Source organism: Carcharodon carcharias, chromosome 31 (genome assembly GCF_017639515.1).
Source record: "Carcharodon carcharias isolate sCarCar2 chromosome 31, sCarCar2.pri, whole genome shotgun sequence".
Classification (NCBI taxonomy): Eukaryota; Metazoa; Chordata; class Chondrichthyes; order Lamniformes; family Lamnidae; genus Carcharodon; species Carcharodon carcharias.
The window spans coordinates 16,424,409-16,446,795 of NC_054497.1; the positions used below are offsets into that span (position 1 = coordinate 16,424,409).

The 22,387-nt window shown below is 51.5% G+C and overlaps 1 protein-coding gene across 2 annotated transcripts; it reads right to left on the reverse strand.

The window, feature by feature from the left end:
• Positions 1-77: 77 nt before the first annotated feature.
• On the reverse strand, positions 78-22,040 carry LOC121271698 (nucleobindin-2-like). 2 transcript variants are annotated; one of them, XM_041177861.1, is made up of 13 exons: positions 21,960-22,040; positions 19,788-19,915; positions 16,183-16,290; positions 15,764-15,896; positions 15,399-15,502; positions 14,456-14,641; positions 13,667-13,757; positions 13,033-13,091; positions 12,265-12,357; positions 11,630-11,719; positions 11,113-11,283; positions 9,058-9,160; positions 78-914 (listed from the first exon to the last, which is right to left on the reverse strand). In XM_041177861.1, exons 2-13 carry the CDS (start codon positions 19,893-19,895, stop codon positions 760-762), a joined length of 1,401 nt encoding a protein of 466 aa, XP_041033795.1. In that variant the 5' UTR covers positions 19,896-19,915; positions 21,960-22,040; the 3' UTR covers positions 78-759. The 2 variants fall into 2 exon arrangements, with proteins under 2 accessions (XP_041033795.1, XP_041033796.1); XM_041177862.1 differs by lacking the exon at positions 11,630-11,719.
• Positions 22,041-22,387: the final 347 nt, after the last annotated feature.

Consider the following 22,387-nt stretch of genomic DNA (forward strand, 5'->3'; position numbering starts at 1 on the left):
TTAGCTATTTCTTGTTCAGGAGTTGATACAACTCATGATCTGTTTGACTAGTTCCACATTCCACAGGTAATCAGTGATAACCCCAGTTTCACACTTTATTTTACAAATGTTCATTAATCAAAATACACAATTCTCAGCCTTGCATTAAAATGTTAAAGTAAGGTGCATTTTTAAAAATTTGAGATACTGCAGGGCAGACCTCTCTACACCAGAGGGAGAAGGTGTTGAGAGGTGTCAGGGCCCTTTAGCATAATTCCCACCGCTGCAATTTCCATCATTGGGTACAAGTTTTAAATTAGTTTGTAAAATATTACAGAATATTCTAGAACATTGAGAGAAGCAGATGGGAACCTGGTCATTGCTGACAGTCATAGCAAAAGTGGCAAAAATCAAAAGCAGAGTCAGAGCTGTTTACACTGTGATCTAGCTCCAGCTCAAACAGTCTTCACATGCAATTTAAACAAGGACACCCAGGTAATTTAGCCAGGGTAGGCATCACAGCAACCCCTGATCACCTTGTTCGGATGTAAATTGGGCAAGAAGCCAAAGATGGAGGACAATCGACACATCTCCACTACTATCCCCTCCCTATTCTATTGTATTTACTGGGCTGTCTGTAGGGCTAAATTCTCATTCATGGTGTAAGGAGCTCTGACTCAATATATTATACAACTGGCTCACAAACTGAATTAAATCCTTTTAAAAAGGATGAAGACCCTGCTTAATCAGACTATCCTGCTGTTTAACAGTAGTTTGTGGTTATTGAGAAGGGGCAGCTGCTTCTGACAGTTTAACTCCAGCGTCTGCATCATGGCTGGGTGCTGCCGGTTGGTCAGCTCGGTGGCCGGGTGAACGGTCAAGCGTCTCTACCTCAGGCTGTACCTGGGCTGGTTCGTTAACTGGAGCTCGGACATCTGAAAGAGCCAAAGAAATAATTTTAACAAAGACACAGCAAAAAACATTCAACACTCAGAAAACCAGTCATCTTTCCCATTGAAGAGATCAGGAGCAGAAAACCAGGCCCAGAGGTGCCAAGATTATCATCTTCCTCCTGGGCAGTTCCCTCAGGATCAAGGATGACTTGTTTCCACTGTGCTTCAATAGGTTGAGATGGCTGATAATTCCAATGCAACATCTGCTGACTCTGTTACATGTAGGGCAGGTGGTACTTGAACAGTTGGGTAGATGAGGCATTGGCAGGTTTCCGCACTCACTCCGACGCTTTGGCTTCGCCTCTGCACGTCCCCAACGAAATCACTCGATGTGTATGGTGCCTTCCTGAATGAACCTTTTTCATTTTGGTCAGTCACAAGCTAGGGTCTCCCATGGTTCTGCGGGGATGTTCAATCTCTTCGGGGATGCTGTGAGGACATTCCCTTTCCGCAGTCCTCCTGGGAGTCTCTGATCACGACAGTTTCAAGTGGAGCAGTTGTTTCAGGAGTTTTGCGTTATGCATACAAATGACATGCCCCACCCAGACAAGTTGGTTTTGAGCGATTAGTGCCTTGATGCGACCACAATATGATTGAATTTTACATCCAGTTTGAAAGGGAGACGAGTGGGTCTAAGACTAGTGTTTTAAAATTAAATAAGGACAACTATGTGGGCATGAAAACTGAGCAGGGTTACTAAGCTAGGGGACAGATCAATCAAGAAGCAGTGGCAGATATTTAAGGGAATATTTCAGAATACTCAGAATAAAGTATATTCCTACTATAAAGAAAAATTCTAAGGGGAGGACCCACCACCTGTGGTTAACTAAGGAAAGAGCGTATAACTGTGCAAAGATGAGTGGCAGGTCAGATGATTGGTCATATAAAGAACGGCAGAGAATGATTAAAGTTTAATCAGGAGTAAGAAATTAGAGTATGAAAGGAAGCTAGCTAGAAATGTAAAAATGGATGTCAAGAACCTCTTCAGGTATTTGAAAAGGAAAACAGAGTGTTGGTCCTCTAGAAAGAGAGAGAGAGAGAGAATGGGGAGTTAATAGTAGATAATAAGGAAATGGCGGATGGAATGAACAAATGTTTTGCTTCTGTCTTCACTATAGAGGATACAAAAAACATTCCAGTAATATCTGTAAATCAGGAGTGGAAGGGAGAGGGGAACTTGGTGAAATTACAATCACTGGGGAAGCCTTACTGAGTAAACTGAAGGAGCTGTGGACTGACTGACAAGTCTCTGGGTCCTGATGGACTTCATCCTAGGATCTTAAAAGAGATGGCTAATGAGGTAGTAGATACGTTGATGTTAATTTTCCAAAATTCCCTAGATTCTGGAAAGGTTCCATCAGACCGGAAAGTAGCAAATATAACCCCTCTATTCAAGAAGGGAGGCAGAAAACAGGAAACTACAGGCCAGTTAGCTTGATGTGTGGGAAAGGTATTGGAATCATCAAAGAGGTTATACTAGGCACTTACAAAAACTCAAGGTAATCGGGAAGAGTCAGCATGGATTTATGAAAGGGAAATCATGATTAACCAACTTACTGGAGTTTTTTGAAGGATTAACTGTTGATAAAGGGGAGCCTGTAGACGTGCTGTACTTGGATTTCCAGAAGGCATTTGAAAAGGTGCCACATCAAAGATTATTGCGGAAAATAAAAGCTCATGGTGTGGGGGGGGTGGGTGAACATATTAGCATGGATAGAAGATTGGCTGCCTGGGAGAAAACAGAGTATGCATAAATGGGTCATTTTCTGATTGACAGGATGTGAGAGTGGAGACCCACAGGGGACTGTGTTGGGGCCTCAGCTTTTTACGATTTACATCAATGACTTAGATGAGGGGAGCAATGACATGGTAGCTAAATTTGCAGATGACACAAAAATATGTAGGAAAATATGTTGTGAAGAGGACATGAGGTTGCAGAAGGATATGGATAGGTTGTGAGTGGGCAAAAATCTTACAGATGGAGTTTAATGTGGGAAAACGTGAAGATGTTCACTTTGGCAGGAAGATTAAGAAAAAAGTATTACTTAAACAGAGAATGACTGCAGAATTCTGAGATGCAGAGGGATCTAGGTGTTCTAGTGCATGAGTCATGAAGTGTTAGTATGCAGGTACAGCAAGTAATTAAGAAGGTTAATGGAATGCTATTCTTTATTACAAGAGGAATTTAACCACATCTCAAATACTGTGTACAGTTTTGTTCTCCTTATTTAAGGAAGGATGTAAGTGCATTGGAGGCGGTTGAAGAAGTTTTACTAGATTGACCAGGTTGTCCATATGAGGAAAGGTTGGACAGACTGGGCTTTGTTTCCACAGTGATGGGTGACTTAATTGAAGTATATAAGATCCTGAATGGTCTCAGAAAGGTGGGTGTGGAAAGGATATTTCCTCGTGGGTGAGTCCAGAACTAAGGGGCACTGTTTTAAAATTAGGGGTTGCCCTTTTAAGACAGAGATGAAGAGAAACTTTTTTTTCTCAGATGGTTGTGTGACTTTGGAACTCAGCCTCAGGTGGTGGTAGAGGTGGGGTCACTGAATATTTTTAAGCCAGAGGTAGATATTCTTGTTAGACAAGGGAATCAAAGGTTATGAGGGGTAGATGGGAATGTGGAATTCAAAACAAACTGATCAGCCATGATCTATTAAATGGTGGAGTAGGCTCGAGGGGCTGAATGGCCGACATCTGCTCCTATTTCGTATCTTCATTTGATGCTGGGCAAGTTAGCTTGGGAGAGGACGCTGCTGTTGGACTGCCTTACTTGCTACCGACATTATTGTAGAGCCTCCAGAACTACCCCACTTGTGATGCCAATACTAATACTCTGAACCCACTATTTACCTAAATCACAAGTTATATTCTGTTTGTACGCACTGGCACAGTGTTACCCTGTACAGAAGGAATCCTTTCCTGCTCTGGGCTTATATGTGACTCCAGTCCCACACCAAGGGGACTGATTCTAACTGTCCCTCTGAAGTGGCCCAGAGAGCTTCATAGCTTCAGGACAATAAGTATCAGTGATGTCTACATCCTGAGAAAACATAAAATGTCCCAGGGACTCTGGGGGTGTGGGGAAGAGAAACAGCACACACTGACCTCTATTGGTTGAAGAAGTTTATATTAAACTTGTATAGAACTTTAGCTAGACCACACTTGGGACACTGAGCAGAGCTTCATTTCCAACATTACAAACAGGATATAGAAACCCCAGAAAAGGTGCAAAAATGATTCACAGGGATGAATCTAGAACTGAGAGGGTACCAGCTTGCGGGAAAGATTGAAACAGCTGGGTCTCTTCTTGGAAAGAGGAGGTTGAGGGGTGACCTGATAGAGGTCTTTAAAAATACAAAAGAGTTTTATAGCGTAAACTTAGATAAAATGTTCCCACTTGCAGATGGCACCAAAATCAGGGGAATTTGGGAGAAACTTCTATATGCAGAGAGTGGTGAGAATGTGGAACTCGCTCCCACAGGGAGTGCTTGAGACAAATAGAATAGAAACAAAAGTAAAAAAAAAAAACTGCAGATGCTGGAAATCCAAAACAAAAACAGAATTACCTGGAAAAACTCAGCAGGTCTGGCAGCATCGGCGGAGAAGAAAAGAGTTGACGTTTCGAGTCCTCATGACCCTTCGACAGAACTTGAGTTCGAGTCCAAGAAAGAGTTGAAATATAAGCTGGTTTAAGGTGTGTGGGGGGGGGAGCAAGGCAAAAGAGAGGAACGGAAATCTTGTCGCAGAAAAGAACAGAACTTCTTCAAGGAGGTAGGCATTTCTTGAAGAGCAGTGGCAGTCAATTAAACACAGAGATAAAAACAAAATAGAATAGATCCATTTAAGAGGAAGCTGGGGAAACACGAGAAAGGAAGGATACGTAGATAAGGTGAGATGAAGAGGGGTGGGAGGAACATGTGGAGCATAAACACCAGCATGGAGCAGCTCGAACAGCCTGTGTATGTACTGTAAACTCTGTTGATATTTAAGAGGTTTTCATGTGGTACAGAACTCCACAGTATCAGAGGTTGGAATGCATCCTTGGAGGACTGGTAACAGCACCACTCTTGTCGGCAGGTTCGATAAGGTCAAGGTTGGACCTGAGAGAACGGAGCGCAGCAAGTTCAGAAGCAGACGGGTTAGAGTGGGTGAGAGGAGCAGAGAAATTGAGGCAGCTGATGTCACGCTGACAGTTCTCAATGTAAAAATCAAGAGCAGGGGAGAGGTCAGAGGGAGGGTTCTAGGTGGAGGGAGAATACTGGAGGTGGGTGAATGGATCAGTGGGAGGGAGGGAAGGGTGGAGGACTCCTACTCAAAGAAGTGAGCACGGAGACAAAGGCAACGGAAGAGGAGTTCAGCATTGTGCTGAGCCCGAAACTCATTGAGGTGAGGGCGTAAAGGGATGAAACTGAGTCCTTTGCTGAGTACAGAACGTTCAGCAGAGAGGAGAAGGTTAGAGGGTATGGTGAATTTTTAAAAATTCATTCATGGGATGTGGGCTTCGCTGGCTGGGCCAGCATTTATTGCCCATCCCTAGTTGCCTTTGAGAAGGTGGTGGTGAGCTGCCTTCTTGAACTGCTGCAGTCCATGTGGTGTAGGTACACCCACTGTGCTTTTAGGGAGGAAGTTCCAGGATTTTGACCCAGCGACAGTGAAGGAACGGCCGATATATTTCCAAGTCAGGATGGTGAGTGACTTGGAGGGGAACTTCCAGCTGGTGGTGTTCCCGTGTGTCTGCTGCCATTGTCCTTCTAGATGGCAGTGGTCGTGGGTTTGGAAGGTGCTGTCTAAGAAGCCTTGGTGAATTCCTGCAGTGCATCTTGTAGATGATACACACTGCAGCTACTGTGCATCGGAGGGAGTGAATGTTTGTGGATAGGGTGCTAATCAAACGGGCTGCTTTGTCCTGGACAGTGTCGAGCTTCTTCAGCTGCATTCATCCAGGCAAGTGGGGAGTATTCCATCACACTCCTGACTTGTGCCTTGTAGATGGTGGACAGGCTTTGGAGAGTCAGGAGGTGAGTTATTCATTGCACCGTTCCTAGCTTCTGACCTGCTCTTGTAGCCACAGTATTTTTATGGCTAGTCTAGTTCAGTTTTTGGTCAATGGAAACCCCCAGCACGTTGATAGTGGGGGATTCAGTGATGATAATTCCATTGAACATCAAGGGGCGATGGTTGGATTCTCTCTTGTTGGAGATAGTCATTGCCTGACATTTGTGTGGCATGAATGTTACTTGCCACTTGTCAGCCCAAGCCTGGATATTGTCCAGGTCTTGCTGCATTTGGACATGTTCTGCTTCAGTGTCTGGAGTTGTGAATGGTGCTGAACATTGTGCAATCATCAGCGAACATCCCCACTTCTGACCTTGTGATGGAAGGAAGGTCATTGATGAAGCAGCTGAAGATGGTTGGGCCGAGGGCACTACCCTGAGAAACTCCTGCAGTGATGTCCTGGAACTGAGGTGATTGACCTCCAACAACCACAATGATCTTCCTTTGTGCAGGGTATGACTCCAACAAGCAGAGAGTTATCCCCTGATTCCCATTGACTCCAGTTTTGTTCGGGCTCCTTGATGCTACACTCGGTCAAATGCTGCCTTGATGTCAAGGGCAGTCACTCTCACCTCACGGGTGGTGCTGTTGTTCTCTGGTGTACTGACCTCTATCTCACAGAGGCTGAGCGCCAAGTCAGACACTTCTTTCTAGCTCCTCCTGGACTATGACCCCAACACCAAACATCAAGCCACTGTTTCCAGAACTGTCACTGACCTCACCTCCTCTGGAGATCTTCCCTCCACAGCTTCCAACCTCAGTCTCCAAACCCCGCACAGCCCGCTTCTACCTCCTACCCAAAATCCACAAACAGGACTATCCTGGTAGGCCAATTGTATCAGCCTGTTCCTGCTCCATGGAACTCATTTCTTTCTATCTTGGCTCTGTTTTCTCTCCCCTTGTCCAGTCTCTTTCCACCTACATCCGTGATTCCTCTGACACCCTACATCATATCAACAATTTCCAGTTCTCTGGCTCCAACCGCCTCCTCTTCACCATGGACGTCCAATCCCTCTACATCTCCATCCCCCATCGGGATGGTCTGATCGCTCTCCATTTCTTCCTCGAACAGAGGCCCGAACAATCCCCATCCATCACTACTCTCCTCTGTCTGAACTTATCTCTCACTGAACAATTTCTCCCTAAACTTGTCTCACTTCCTCCAAATAAAAGGTGTGGCTAAGGGCACCCACATGGGTCCCAGTTATGCCTGTCTTTTTGTGGGGTATATGGAACATTCTTTGTTTCAGTCCTACTCTGGCGCCTTCCCACAACTCTTTCTCCGATACATCGATGACTGCTTCATGCTCTCATCTGAAAAAATTTATCGATTTTGCTTCCAATTTTCACTCCTCTGTCATCTTCACATGGTCCCTCTCTGACACTTCCCTTCCTTGACCTCTCTGTCTCCATTTCTGGTGATAGACTGTCCACCAATATCCATTACAAGCCTACCGACTCCCACAGCTACCTCAACTACAGCTCCTCACACCCGCTTCCTGTAAGGACTCCATCCCATTCTCTCAGTTTCTTCGCCTCTGTTGATCTGTTCTGATGATATCACTTTCCAAAATGGCACTTCTGACATGTCTTCCTTCTTCCTTAACCGAGGCTCCATCCCCACGGTGGTTGACAGGGCCCTCAACCGTGTTCGGCCCATCTCCCACGCCTCTGCCCTCACATCTTCCCCTCCCTCCCAGAAACATGATAGGGTCCCCCTTGTCCTCACTTTTCACCCCACCAGCCTCCGCATTCAAAGAACCATACTCCGCCATCTCCAGCATGATGCCACCACCAAACACATCTTACTCTCACTCTCCCTGACAGCATTCCATAGCGACCATTCACTCCGGGACACTCTGGTCCACTTCTCCATCACGCCCAACTCCTCATCCCCTTCCCACATCACCTTTCCATGCAACTGCAGAAGGTGCAACACCTGCACCTTTATCTCCTCCCTCCTCACCGTCCAACAGCCCAAACACTCCTTTCAAGTGAAGCAGAGCTTCACTTGCACCTCCTCCAACTTGGTCTACTGCATTCGCTGCTCCCAATGTCGTCTCCTCTACACCGGGGAGACCAAACATAGACTGGGTGACCACTTTGCAGAACACCTTTAGTCTGTCCGCAAGCATGACCCAGACCTCCCTGTTGTTTGCCATTTCAACACACTCTCACGCCTGGTACTGATCTTCGATGTACCGAAAAAAAGAGTTGTGGGAGGGGGCCTGAGTAGCACCGGAACATGGGATGTTCCACATACCACCCTGCTCTCATGCCCACATGTCCGTCCTTGGCCTGCTACATTGTTCCAGTGAAGCCCAACACAAACTGGAGGAACAGCACCTCATCTTCCTACTAGGCACTTTACAGTCTTCCGGAATTACCATTGAGTTCAACAACTTCAGACCATGAACTCTCTCCTCCATTGTTATCCAATTTTTATTTACTTATTCTTTTATTTTTAAAATTTGTCCTACCCTTTTTCCCCAAACCCACCCCCCCCCACCCCCAAACACACCCAGGGCCACCTGTAATTTGTTTCTATGTTTTGCTTTCACAGAGCGTTCTGCTATTAAAACATTTTGCTATCTTACCTTTCTGCCACTATCAGCACCTATTTTAGTCTTTAACACTACCATTAACGCTCCCTTTGTCCTCTGTCCATGAAATCTTTGTCAATCTCTCCTGAGTTCCCACCTATCCCATACCTTCTATATTGCTCTACCCCATCTTAAACAGTACAAAATCTTCATATTTCTACTTCTCTTTAGCTCTGAAGAATCATCCGGACTTGAAACGGTAACTCTGTTTCTCTCTCTCCACAGATGCTGCCAGACCTGTTGAGTTTTTACAGCATTTTTTGTTTTAATTTCAGATTTCCAGCATCTGCAGTATTTTGCTTTAAATCGGAGGACTGGTTTTGGACAGAGGTTATTCCACCAATGCTCTTGTAACCTCATTCTCTGCAGGTGTACTGGTTTCCCTCATCCTCGCCCTTGCTTGGACAGTTTTCCTGCAAATGCCCAGGGTTCCCTCACCTCCCCCCCTCACCCTCTCTTACCTGCAGGTGCTTCCGGGGGCTGGAATTTCAATTTTCCTCCAGGGCCGGATGGTGGGGCTTCTACTTTCTGCTGGGATTTCTTCTGTTCCATCTGTAACAAGGCCTAGGGTCACAAGCAGTGGAGAGCAGTCAGGTGTGAACTAGTCATCAGTAAAACCAATCAGGTGTAATAGATTCAATGCTGTCACTGCTTCCAGCACAGCAGGACAGTTCAGTTCTGAACTGTTTTCCTATTGGAAATCCAATAGGAATTCCAATTATTCAAAAAGGGAGGGAGACAAAAATAACAGGTAACCATAGGCCAGTTAGCTTAACATCTGTCACTGGGAAAATGTTAGAAAGGATGTAACAGCAGAGCATTTAGAAACACATAACATAATCAAGTAGAGTCAGTATGGCTTCATGAAGGGGAAATCATACCTGACAAATTTATTAGAATTCTTTGAGGAGGCAACAAGCAGGATAGATAAAGGGGAACCAGTTGATGTAATATATTTGGATTTCCAAAAGGCTTTCAGTAAGGTATCGCACTTAAAGTTACGTAATAAGATAAGAGGCCATGGTGTTGGGGGTAGGATATTAGCATGGGTAAAAGATTAGCTAACTAAATGAAGACAGAGAGTTGGGATAAGGGGGGCATTTACAGGATAGCAACCTGTAACTAGTGGAGTGCCACAAGGATCAGTGCTGGGGCCACAATTATTTACAAGATATATTAATGACTTGGATGAGGGAAGTGAATGTACTATCGCCAAGTTTGCAGTTGTCACAAAAATAGGTGGGAAAGCAAGTGATGAGGATAACACAGAGTCTACAGAGGGATATAGACAGGTTAAGTGAGTGGGCAAAAACGTGGGAGATGGAATATAACGTGGGAAAGTGTGAGGTCATGCACTTTGGCAGGAAGAATAGAGGAGCTGAATATTATTTAAATGGAGAAAGACTGCAGAAAGCTGCAGCACAGAGGGAGTCCTTGTGCATTAATCCCAAAAAGCTAGCATACAAGTTCAGCAGGTAATAGGGAAGGCAAATGGAATGTTGGCCTTTATTTCAAAGGGAATGGAGTATAAAAATAGGGAAGTCTTGCTAAAACTATACAAGACATTAATTAGACCACACTTAAAATAAATGAACAGTTTTGGTCCCCTTATCTAAGGAAAGATATACTGGCATTAGAGGCAGTCCAGAGAAGGTTCACTAGGTTGAGCCTGGGTATGTAGGGATTTTCTTATGAGGAGAGGTTGAATAGGTTGGGCCTGTACTCATTGGAGTTTGGAAGAATGAGAGGCAACCTTATTGAAATATATAAGATTCTTAGGGGGCTTGACAGGGTAGATGCTGAGAGGTTATTTCCCCTTGTGGGAGAGTCTAGGACCAGAGGGCATAACCTCAGAGTAAGGGGGTGCCCATTTAAGACAGAGATGAGGAGGAATTTCTTCTCTCAGAGGGTAGTTAATCTGTGGAATTCTTTACCGCCGAGGGCTGTAGAGGCTGGGTTGTTAAGTATATTCAAGGCTGAGATAGACAGATTTTTAATCAGTAAGGAAATCGAGGGTTATGGGGAAAAGGCAAGAAAGTAGAGCTGAGGATTATCAGATCAGCCATGATCTCATTGAATGACGGAACAGACTCGATGGGCTGAATGGCCTACTTCTGCTTTTACGTCTTATGGTCAGCTGCAAATCATTGTCACACAGCCCAGGTTCTCGAGTTCAGTGCATGAAGCAGCATATAGTGGGGGGAGGGGGAGTGAGGGGGTGGAGTGGGGAGGTGGAGTGAAGGGAGGTAGTGGGGAGGTGGAGTGAGGGGGGCAGTGGGGAGGTGGAGCGATGGGGGGAGAATGGGGAGGTGGAGCAAGGGGGTAGAGTGAGGGGAGGGAGAGTGAAGAAGTGGAGCAAGGATGGAGTGGGAAGGTGGAGCGAGGGGAGGGGGTGCAGCGAGGGGAGGGAGAGTGGGGAGGTGGAGCGAGGGGCTGGGACGAGGGGAAGCCACTAACAGATAGAGGAAACAGTTTGTTTCAATGCACCACCCCCACGCTGCGGACTCTCCCATCACCTGTTGATATTCCTTTTTCTGAGCATCCAGTTCATTTTGTCTTCGCTGCAAATCTTCATGTTCCCGCCTCAGCTGCTCAACTTTCTGGTTGAGTTCTGCCTCCTGCTCAGTCAGCTCCCGCTCGTACTGTCGCAGCTCCTCCTCTGTGTAAACCTGAGTCTCATCGAGTGTCTGTGCCCATCACAAAACAGAAGGACAATCACTAGGCAGAAAGGTGACAAATGAAAACACATTCCCACAACCCACTGAAGCCAATAACTAAACTCCCAAACCTCAACCCAATCACTGACGCCTTGAATCCTCCCACGCCCCCAACCGGCCAGACGCCCACCTCCCGCGCCCCCAACCGGCCAGACGCCCACCTCCCGTGCCCCCAACCGGCCAGATGCCCACCTCCCGCGCCCCCAACCGGCCAGATGCCCACCTCCCGCAACCCCAACCGGCCAGACGCCCACCTCCCGCACCCCCAACCGGCCAGACGCCCACCTCCCGCACCCCCAACCGGCCAGACGCCCACCTCCCACTCCTCTGGCTCCAAGAATTCCTTCTTCTCTGTCGATTTCAAAAACTCCTCAAGGCTGACCAATCGATCCTTGTTCATATCAACCTGTCAAACAACAGGAAGGATTATCAAATAATCAGAAAGCAAAGGAATTATTGCCTCGTTGATCTGCCTGCCGTCACCACACAGTCTGACACTGTGACTCTCTGGTGCACTCCAAATTAAGACCTGAAATTGTCCATCAGAAGTTGTGGTGGAAGCAGAAACTATAATAGCTTTTACAACAGAGACTGAAAAATATTTTTAATTGCAAAGGGAATAATGAGAATGGGGATAGTTTGAGAAACTGGAATCAAAGTCAAATCAACCATGAGACACAGAATGATGGAGCAGCTTGTGAGTGATCAAACTCCAATTTATATTCTTAAATTCTGTAGGAAGAGGAGATTCCACAGCCAATGTCTGCACCTCAATTTAACTTTGACTGAGCTCACCAGTATTCATTACTAACTAGACATTATACCCTTAAAGGGTCCTATATCTGCGCTTTGGCAAAGTGAAAATCATGTCTTACACAACATAATGTCCTTGTTAAATGTTCCGGATGCAGAAGCAGGATTTTCCGCTTTCTCCTTCCCTGAATTGCTCACCTCGTTCATCACATGCTCCCTCATTCTCAATCGTTCCTCCTCCATCTCCACCATGTCATCCTCCTCATTTTTGGGATCATAAACTTTCTCCAACTTGGTGGGTGGTTTTGGGGAAGAGAGAGAGAGAGAGGCATAACTCAAATTATTATTTATATGACATTGTCCTTCATGCTCCGAGTCCAACAGTAAGAAATGTATCTCACAATTTGCTCCTCCTGGTACCTCCAAGTCTTTGCTGACTGAGTGAGGAGTAAAGTTCACCCATTATACAGGGCATATTCTGTTATCAGTTGACAAACTGGGTGAGAAGCGTTCACTGTGTTACTGCCAATATCTGACCAATCTAACAGCAGCACTTGCGCAAGAGATACAGAATCAACACTTCGAAGCTTTAGTACCTTCCAGTCTGTGCAGTGATAGACCTGACCCTATTGGATTAGGGAGATATATTGTGTGGGGGGTAAGGTTAGGAGCTGGAGAAAGTTGTGGGGGGGTCGGGGGGGGGGGTGTGTGGAGGGGTGGCATGGAAACTGATCTGCTCCTCCACTTCCTAACACTCTCCCAAAGGCACTGACCCCAGGGGCAAGTCTAATGGGCCTGACACCAAGTCACCAGGAGCCCAGAGAATGTGTTTGCTTGTTCAACTGTGGAAGTCACATAGCAGCCCCGCTCGTGCCCTCAGCGAATTGTCACACTCCCGCGGGGGTCACTGAGGTCAGCACTGCAAACCCTGGATTACTGTGGCTAAACTCAAAAGCTCGCACTCACCTCTTTGGTAAACAAAGCTTCAAGTTCCTGTTCATCCAACACACCATCATTGTTAGTATCTGCAAAAGAACAGAGTTTGAATGAGGGGATCAGGGAGATTCCTAATGCATTTTATACAGTTAACCCAGCAGTGATGTCACTGCGTTCACACTCAGAGGACGTGGGCGGGGTGAGCCAGTCGGTCAGCGAATCCTCACAGGCGGACGCTCCGTGGAGAGAGTCAGTCGGTCAGTGAGGTTCCGCGGGGAGAGTCGGTCGGTCAGTGAGGTTCCGCGGGGAGAGTCGGTCGGTCAGTGAGGCTCCGCGGGGAGAGTCGGTCGGTCAGTGAGGCTCCGCGGGGAGAGTCGGTCGGTCAGTGAGGCTCCGCGGGGAGAGTCGGTCGGTCAGTGAGGCTCCGCGGGGAGAGTCGGTCGGTCAGTGAGGCTCCGCGGGGAGAGTCGGTCGGTCAGTGAGGCTCCGCGGGGAGAGTCGGTCGGTCAGTGAGGCTCCGCGGGGAGAGTCGGTCGGTCAGTGAGGCTCCACGGGGAGAGTCAGTCGGTCAGTGAGGCTCCGCGGGGAGAGTCGGTCGGTCAGTGAGGCTCCGCAGGTGGGTGCTGGTTACTGTGGCCCATGGGCGTTGAGTTGAGCTGTTTACCGTGTAACTTGAAGAAGGTTTTTGGATTGAACTCGCTAGGGTCCAGTCCGTCTGTTTCCTCCCACACTTCCTTCAGCTGATCGCGGCTCCCCTGTCACAAACAAGCAAAGATCAGATGAATCCTTCCTGAATCCCAATGGAAATTATGCAGAATGAGATAAAGAAGAAACTTTCCCACAGCATTAAACACAAGCCCTGATCAGGGATGAAGATGAAAATTTAATCCAGCTGAAATAGATGCAGCAAGTATGTCAGTGCGACACCAGAACATCAGATTCAAGACTGCAATATACACGTACACTCCCACATGTGTGGACGTATCCACATGCACCCACACAGCTAAACACAATCACTTGTTAATGAGGAGGAACTGGAAGCCAGACTGATTTTCCTCTCCAGCTTGAAAACTGATCTGACCACGAACAGCTGACACTGCACTGACAGCAGATCAAAGCTGAGACTGTTCTTGTCTGGTGACCATGGGAGCCACACCCAACCATCCAGAGAGAGAGAGAGCAATCCCTTTTAATGGGATAATACAGGATTACTTCGAGCCAGTGGGTGAAATAAAACAATTCAGCCAATTTATGATTTGGAAAGCAAAGTTCATAACGGGCTTTCACTGATGGCATGAGCACCGGTGTTGGGCTGGGAGATGGTGAATCTCACCTGCTGAAGCAGCCCAGGCTTCAGCACTCTTGGTTTAACACCAATTACTCACTCAGGCAGAAATTACCCCCTGTCCACAAATCCTGCTCCAGGCTGTAACCGCACAAGCTCTGCCCTCACCGGCACATTCACTTTCGGGTGCTCCCTGTGCTTTTGTTTCATCTCATTAAAGCGAGCTTCTTCCATCTGCCGCTTCTCCTCATTCAGAGACTTCAGATATTCTCTCCTCTCGTGTTCCTTCAACATCTCATAACGCTTAAACTCCTCATGATGGGCCTGGTCATAGTTCTCCAGATCCTTGGTAGCCTGGAAACCAAGAGCAGAAGCAAAGCCTCAGTCCTGAGCAGACGGCCAGAGTGCATGGGGCCGGACACTCTCCCCACACCCCCTGCAACCTGGTCTCACCCCCCCCCAACCCCCACCCTCCAACCACCTCCGCTCCCCTAACCCTCTGACCACCGCCTGCTCCCACCTGCCCCTTCGTCCCCTGCCTCCAAACCCCACCCTCTTTGCCCTCCCCACCCCACCCCTCTGATCCCCACCTGCCCCCTTCGTCCCCCTACCCTTCGACCCCCTTTGCCTTGACCCTTGCTCCCTCACCCCTACCTTCAAGCCCCTCACGCCCACCCAACTGCCGCCCGCCCCCTTCGCTCCCCCACCCACTCTTGCCCTCCATATCCCTTTCCCTCCACCATCGCCCCCTCACCCCCACCCTTCAACCCCCACTCGCCCCCTTCCCCAAACCTCCAACCCTCGCCTGCCTCCACTCTCCAAACCCCCAACCTTTGACCCCTGCCCTTACCCACTGATCCCCTTTACCTCCACCCTCACCCCCTACCCTTCAACCCCCTTCACCCTCACTCCCCAAACACCAGCCCCTGCGCGCCCCACCTACCACCTTGCCCCATCCCTCAAACCCATTCCTACTCCTCACCCCCACTCTGACACATTCACCCCATCCCACTATTCCCCCCCATGACCTCCTTACACCCTCACTAAGGGCTCAGAGGATTAGGAGGTACTTTCCTGATGGAGACTTCCACACAGAACATTCTGGACTCACCGCTCGAATCAGCAGCTCCAGGTCTCGAGCCTCAAACGTGTGGGAGTTCTTTGGGTCCAGATGTTCAATCTGCTTCAGCAGGTTCAGGTGATCAATCTGCACATCTGGGGGGAGGGGGGGGGAAAAGAGTTAACAAAATTGGACTCAGAGCTTCATCAAACTGCCAATGGTAAGGCTGAGATATAAAAGGCACAGGACATTTCTGCTGAATATTAAACTATTGGCGCTTTAAGGAGAAAGTTAAAACAAACATGGAAACACGCAGGTCCCTGAATTTACTTCAAACAAACAGTCTGTGTCTCTGTGCTAACACCATCTCACCCTCACATTGCTCCCCCCAACACATACAAAGGAACATCATTTACTCTCTCCCTGCTCAGTGTCCATCTTGGCCTTGATGAGCATCCGTAGCCTGGACACCTCCTGTCGTTTCAGCTCATCCAGTCTGGTGCGGATATGGTGACTCACTAAATCCAGCTCAGTGCTCAGCTTCCCACTCTGAAACAAAAATCAGCAGCGTCAACGTTAAGCATGATCACGACCTGGGATTCCCATCCCACCCCACCCTCAAGAGCCCAGAAATCCCACTCTCCATTCCACCCTCTATGTCACTGTACAAACCCATAAAGTCAGAGCATGAGCCGCTTGTCAGGGTTCCAGCACCTCACTGACCGGCTGACATTGTGCTGACCCCACGCCGGCTGACATTGTGCTGACCCCACGCCGGCTGACCCCATACCGGTCAACTCCTTGTGGACCGACCCACTGCAGGCTACACACTGACCTTAATATCTTCCACATCAGCTGTCTGCAGCTTCTCACGAAAGTGGGTGTCGGTCTCCAGGACATCGATCACTTCACGGAGATACCGGTCGTAATACAAACCTGTGTCCTGCACAACAGCAAACAACCAATTCAGAACACATGGTAAAGTGATAGACAACCCGCAGCAAGGGCCCATTGAGAGGAACAGCTTTTAGTTTCTACGTGTCAATTTGGATTGTGCACTAACCCAATAAATGTCCCGGAAATCACCTAAAAATCAGGAAATGGAAGGGACTCGGCAGTGGCGGCGGGGGGGTGCGTGGGGGGGCTTCACCAGGGAAGTGGTACTGAGCAAACAGCTGGAGCTGCGGCTGACAAATCCCCAGGTCCTGATGGACTTCATCATAGGGTCTTGAAAGAAGTGGCTAGTGATCCATTGGTTTTAATTTTTCAAAGTTCCCTAGATTCAGGGGAGATTGGAAAATCGCAAATGGTACTCCTTTATTCAAAAAGGGACGGAGACAGAGAGCAGGAAACTACAGGCCACTTGCCTAACATCTGTTAGGAAGCAGAGAGTAGGCATAAATGGGTTTTTTTCTGGGTGGAAAGATGAGGGGACAGAACCTTAAAATTGGAGCCAGGCCGTTCAGGGGTGACATCAGGAAGGCATTTAAAGTGCAAAAAGCAACTAAACCGTGATTAAATTGAGAGATCTAAATGAAAGGTGAAACAGGCTAGAGGTGAACATCCTCCTGTTCCCAAATATATGGATACATGCTCCTCCACGATTCTTAGTCTCTTGTCAATTAGAAATAAAAAATTCTCATTGACTGTCAGTAACAGTCAGTGTTCCCACTCAGTGTTACAGCTGGTGCAGGAGGGCCCAGACACCCTGACCCAGCCCGACCCAGACACCCTGACCCAGACACCCTGACCCAGCCCGACCCAGACACCCTGACCCAGCCCGACCCAGACACCCTGACCCAGCCCGACCCAGACACCCTGACCCAGCCCGACCCAGACACCCTGACCCAGACACCCTGACCCAGCCCGACCCAGACACCCTGACCCAGACACCCTCACCCAGCCCGACCCAGACACCCTGACCCAGACACCCTGACCCAGACACCCTGACCCAGACACCCTGACCCAGCCCGACCCAGACACCCTGACCCAGACACCCTGACCCAGCCCGACCCAGACACCCTGACCCAGCCCGACCCAGACACCCTGACCCAACCCGACACAGACACCCTGACCCAGCCACCCTGACCGAGCCCGACACAGACACCCTGACCCAGACACCCTCACCCAGCCCGACCCAGACACCCTGATCCAGCCCGACCCAGACACCCTGACCCAGACACCCTGACCCAGCCCGACCCAGACACCCTGACCCAGACACCCTGACCCAGCCCGACCCAAACACCCTGACCCAGCCCGACCCAGACATCCTGACCCAGACATCCTGACCCAGACACCCTGACCCAGCCCGACCCAGACACCCTGACCCAGCCCGACCCAGACACCCTGACCCAGCCCGACCCAGACACCCTGACCCAGACACCCTGACCCAGCCCGACCCAGACACCCTGACCCAGCCCGACACAGACACCCTGACCCAGCCCGACCCAGACACCCTGACCCAGCCCGACCCAGACACCCTGACCCAGACACCCTGACCGAGCCCAACCCAGACACCCTGACCCAGACACCCTGACCCAGCCCGACACAGACACCCTGACCAAGCCCGACACAGACACCCTGACCCAGCCCGACCCAGACACCCTGACCCAGACACCCTGACCCAGCCCGACCCAGACACCCTGACCCAGACACCCTGACACAGACACCCTGACCCAGACACCCTGACACAGACACCCTCACCCAGCCCGACCCAGACACCCTCACCCAGCCCGACCCAGACACCCTGACCCAGCCCGACCCAGACACCCTGACCCAGCCCGACCCAGACACCCTCACCCAGCCCGACCCAGACACCCTCACCCAGCCCGACCCAGACACCCTGACCCAGCCCGACCCAGACACCCTGACCCAGCCCGACCCAGACACCCTGACCCAGACACCCTGACCCAGCCCGACCCAGACACCCTGACCCAGCCCGACACAGACACCCTGACCCAGCCCGACCCAGACACCCTGACCCAGACACCCTGACCCAGCCCGACACAGACACCCTGACCCAGCCCGACCCAGACACCCTGACCCAGCCCGACCCAGACACCCTGACCGAGCCCAACCCAGACACCCTGACCCAGACACCCTGACCCAGCCCGACACAGACACCCTGACCAAGCCCGACACAGACACCCTGACCCAGCCCGACCCAGACACCCTGACCCAGACACCCTGACCCAGCCCGACCCAGACACCCTGACCCAGCCCGACCCAGACACCCTGACACAGACACCCTGACCCAGACACCCTGACCCAGACACCCTCACCCAGCCCGACCCAGACACCCTGACCCAGCCCGACCCAGACACCCTGACCCAGCCCGACCCAGACACCCTGACCCAGCCCGACCCAGACACCCTCACCCAGCCCGACCCAGACACCCTCACCCAGCCCGACCCAGACACCCTCACCCAGCCCGACCCAGACACCCTCACCCAGCCCGACCCAGACACCCTCACCCAGCCCGACCCAGACACCCTCACCCAGCCCGACCCAGACACCCTCACCCAGCCCGACCCAGACACCCTCACCCAGCCCGACCCAGACACCCTCACCCAGCCCGACCCAGACACCCTCACCCAGCCCGACCCAGACACCCTCACCCAGCCCGACCCAGACACCCTGACCCAGCCCGACCCAGACACCCTGACCCAGCCCGACCCAGACACCCTCACCCAGCCCGACCCAGACACCCTCACCCAGCCCGACCCAGACACCCTGACCCAGCCCGACCCAGACACCCTGACCCAGCCCGACACAGACACCCTGACCCAGCCCGACACAGACACCCTGACCCAGCCTGACCCAGACACCCTGACCCAGCCCGACCCAGACACCCTCATCCAGTCCGACCCAGACACCCTCACCCAGCCCGACCCAGACACCCTGACCCAGCCCGACACAGACACCCTCACCCAGCCCGACACAGACACCCTCACCCAGCCCGACCCAGACACCCTGACCGAGCCCGACACAGACACCCTGACCGAGCCCGACCCAGACACCCTCACCCAGCCCGACCCAGACACCCTCACCCAGCCCGACCCAGACACCCTCACCCAGCCCGACCCAGACACCCTCACCCAGCCCGACCCAGACACCCTCACCCAGCCCGACCCAGACACCCTCACCCAGCCCGACCCAGACACCCTCACCCAGCCCGACCCAGACACCCTCACCCAGCCCGACCCAGACACCCTGACCCAGCCCGACCCAGACACCCTGACCCAGCCCGACCCAGACACCCTGACCCAGCCCGACCCAGACACCCTGACCCAGCCCGACCCAGACACCCTGACCCAGCCCGACCCAGACACCCTGACTCAGACCCAGCCCGACCCAGACACCCTGACCCAGCCCGACCCAGACACCCTGACCGAGCCCGAGCCTGACCCAGACACGCTGACCCGCATGCTCGGCACTCACAGGTGTATCTGGTTTCATTTGCTTTTCATCCTTTTGCTTTGATCTGTCAATAGGCACTGCCAAGGCCGATACCAGGACACTGGCAAGGAGACACCAGCACAGCTCCATCTAGTTCACTAGTACCTGACCTGTAAGAGAAAGATTGGGTCTGGTTACAAGAAGGTGTGGCCAATAAAACCATACCAAACACACACGGTAAAATATACAGACTTTCATTCCTTTGGGTCACCCCCCCTGCCCGATACATGGATTTCTTGTCCTGATTAACTGCATTCCCGGTCAATGACTCGATTACTGTTTATTGTCCCTGTAAAACAAAACGCCGGAAACTTTTCCACAACAATCCAAACACAAATCCACAATCATTCCCCCCAACCCCATCAGTCAGGAAGCTCAGCACAAGTGTCAGTGAGGATCGTTCTTCCCTCTGACTTAGAAGGTTGTGGGATCAAGTCCGACTCCAGACATTTGACCACAAAATCTCGAAGCCCCCCCTTCCTCTCCATTCCACCCTCCTTCCCCTATTCGCCACTCCGATCCTACCTTCATTCCCCCCTCCATTTCGCCCTTCCCTCCCTCCGTTCTCTCGCTCCACCTCCCTCCATCCCCTCCCCCATCCCCCTCCCCCTCCCAAACCCCCGTCTCCCTCTCGCTCCCTCCAGCTCTCCCACCGTTACCCCTCCCTCCGTCAACCAACCTATGCCCCCCTCCCTTGCTCCCTCCTTCCATCTGTCCCCTCTCCCTCTATTCCCCTCCTCTGTCCCCAATACCTCTCCCCCGCCTCCCTCTGTCTCCCCTCCACACTCTCCCTCTCTCCGACTCCCTCCCCCTCTCCCTCCCTCCGTAGCCCCCTTCTGCCCTCCGTCCATCTCCCTCTCCTCCCTCATTCCCCCTCCCTCATTCACTCACCCTCCCCTCCCTCCTCCCCGCTCATTCCTCCCTCCCTCATTCCTACCTCCCTTCCCATCTCCCTCATTCCTTCCTCCCTCTCCGCCTCCTCTCCTTCCTTATTCCTCCCTCCCCTCCCCCTCATTCCTCCCTCTCCCTCATTCCTCACCCCTCCCCATCATTCTTCCCTCCCTCCCGTCCCCCCTCATTCTTCCCACCCTCCCCTCCCCCACATTCCTCCCTCCCCCTTATTCCCTTCCTATCCTCCCACATTCCCTCCTTCATTCCCCATCTCCCTCATTCCTCGGTCCCCCTCATTACTCCCTCCCAGCTGCCCTCATTCCTCCCTCCCTTCCCCCTCATTCCTCCCTCACATCAGCCCTCATTCCTCCCTCACATCAGCCCTCATTCCTCCCTCCTGCCCTCCCATCAATCCTCCCCCTCCTCCTCCTCATTCCTCCCCCTCATTCCCCCCCACTCTCCCCTCCCTTCTCCTCCCTCCTCCCCCTCATTCCCCCACCCTCCCCTCCCTCATTCCTCCCTCCCTCATTCATCCACCCTCCCTCATTCCTACCTCCCTCCCCATCTCACTCATTTCTTCCTCCCTCCCCCTCCTCTCCTCCCTTATTCCTCCCTACATTTCTCCCTCCCTCCCCATATTCCTCCCTACCCCCTGCTCCCTACATTCCTCCCTCCCCTCCTCCCTACATTCCTCCCTCCCCTTCCCCTCATTCCTCCCCCTCCCCCTCATTCTTCCCACCTTCCTCCCTCCCCCTTATTCCTTCCTATCCTCCCTCATTCCCTCCTTCATTCCCCATCTCCCTCATTCCTCCCTCCCACTCATTCCTTCCTCCCAGCCGCCCTCATTCCTCCCCATCCCATTCCCCCCTCATTCCTCCCCCTCTCCCTCCCCCCCTCATTCCTCCCCCTCTCCCTCCCCCCCTCATTCCTCCCCCTCTCCCTCCCCCCTCATTCCTCCCCCTCCCTCCCCTCCCCCCTCATTCCTCCCCCTCCCCCCCTCCCCCTCATTCCTCCCCCTCCCCCCTCATTCCTCCCCCTCCCCCCTCCCCCTCCCCCCTCATTCCTCCCCCTCCCCCTCCCCCCTCATTTCCCGCATTCCTCTCCCTCCCCCCTCCTCCTCCCCCCTCATTCCTCCCCCTCCCCCCTCATTCCTCCCCCCTCATTCCTCCTCCCCCTCCCCACTCATTCCTCCTTCCTCATTCCTCCCCCTCCCCTCCCCTCCCCCTCCTCCCTCATTCCTTCCCCTTCCTCTTCCCCTCTCACCCTCTCTTTTTTCTTTTTCTCTTTTTGCTCTCTCACGCTCACGGCTTCGAGGTGACGCGACGACGTCATACGTTCTCTACGGGATGACGTCTCCGCTGTCTTGCTTTTAAAGGGGCCGCTTCCGCTGAGTATCCGGAGGTTGTGAGCGGTGCTATACGAATACAATTTCCTTTCCTATGTATAGATTCAGATTGTGTCGGCCTTACTGCTGATTCCTTCATTTTAAAATGCTCAATTATTACTAAACTGCGAGGAAATTACGTTTCCCGCTCGGACAGGGGCCCAGTATTTTTGAGTGTACAACTGAAATGTCAGGCGGCTGGCGGAGTCGGTTTACCTTTAAGAGGGGGCAGTCCGCTGTGATGTCATAACGGGGGCGTTCCAGCGCCATTGTGACGCGCCGTTGCCGCGGAAACGGGAGACCAATG

Excerpts from the sequence above, each read along its gene's own strand:
- LOC121271698 (XM_041177861.1), bottom strand. The coding sequence starts at position 19,895 with ATGGAGCTGTGCTGGTGTCTCCTTGCCAGTGTCCTGGTATCGGCCTTG. Across the intron at positions 12,358-13,032 it reads AAGCTTTGTTTACCAAAGAG|TTGGAGAAAGTTTATGATCC; the intron begins GTGAGTGCGAGC and ends CCACCCACCAAG. Across the intron at positions 915-9,057 it reads GCCCCCGGAAGCACCTGCAG|ATGTCCGAGCTCCAGTTAAC; the intron begins GTAAGAGAGGGT and ends TGGCTCTTTCAG.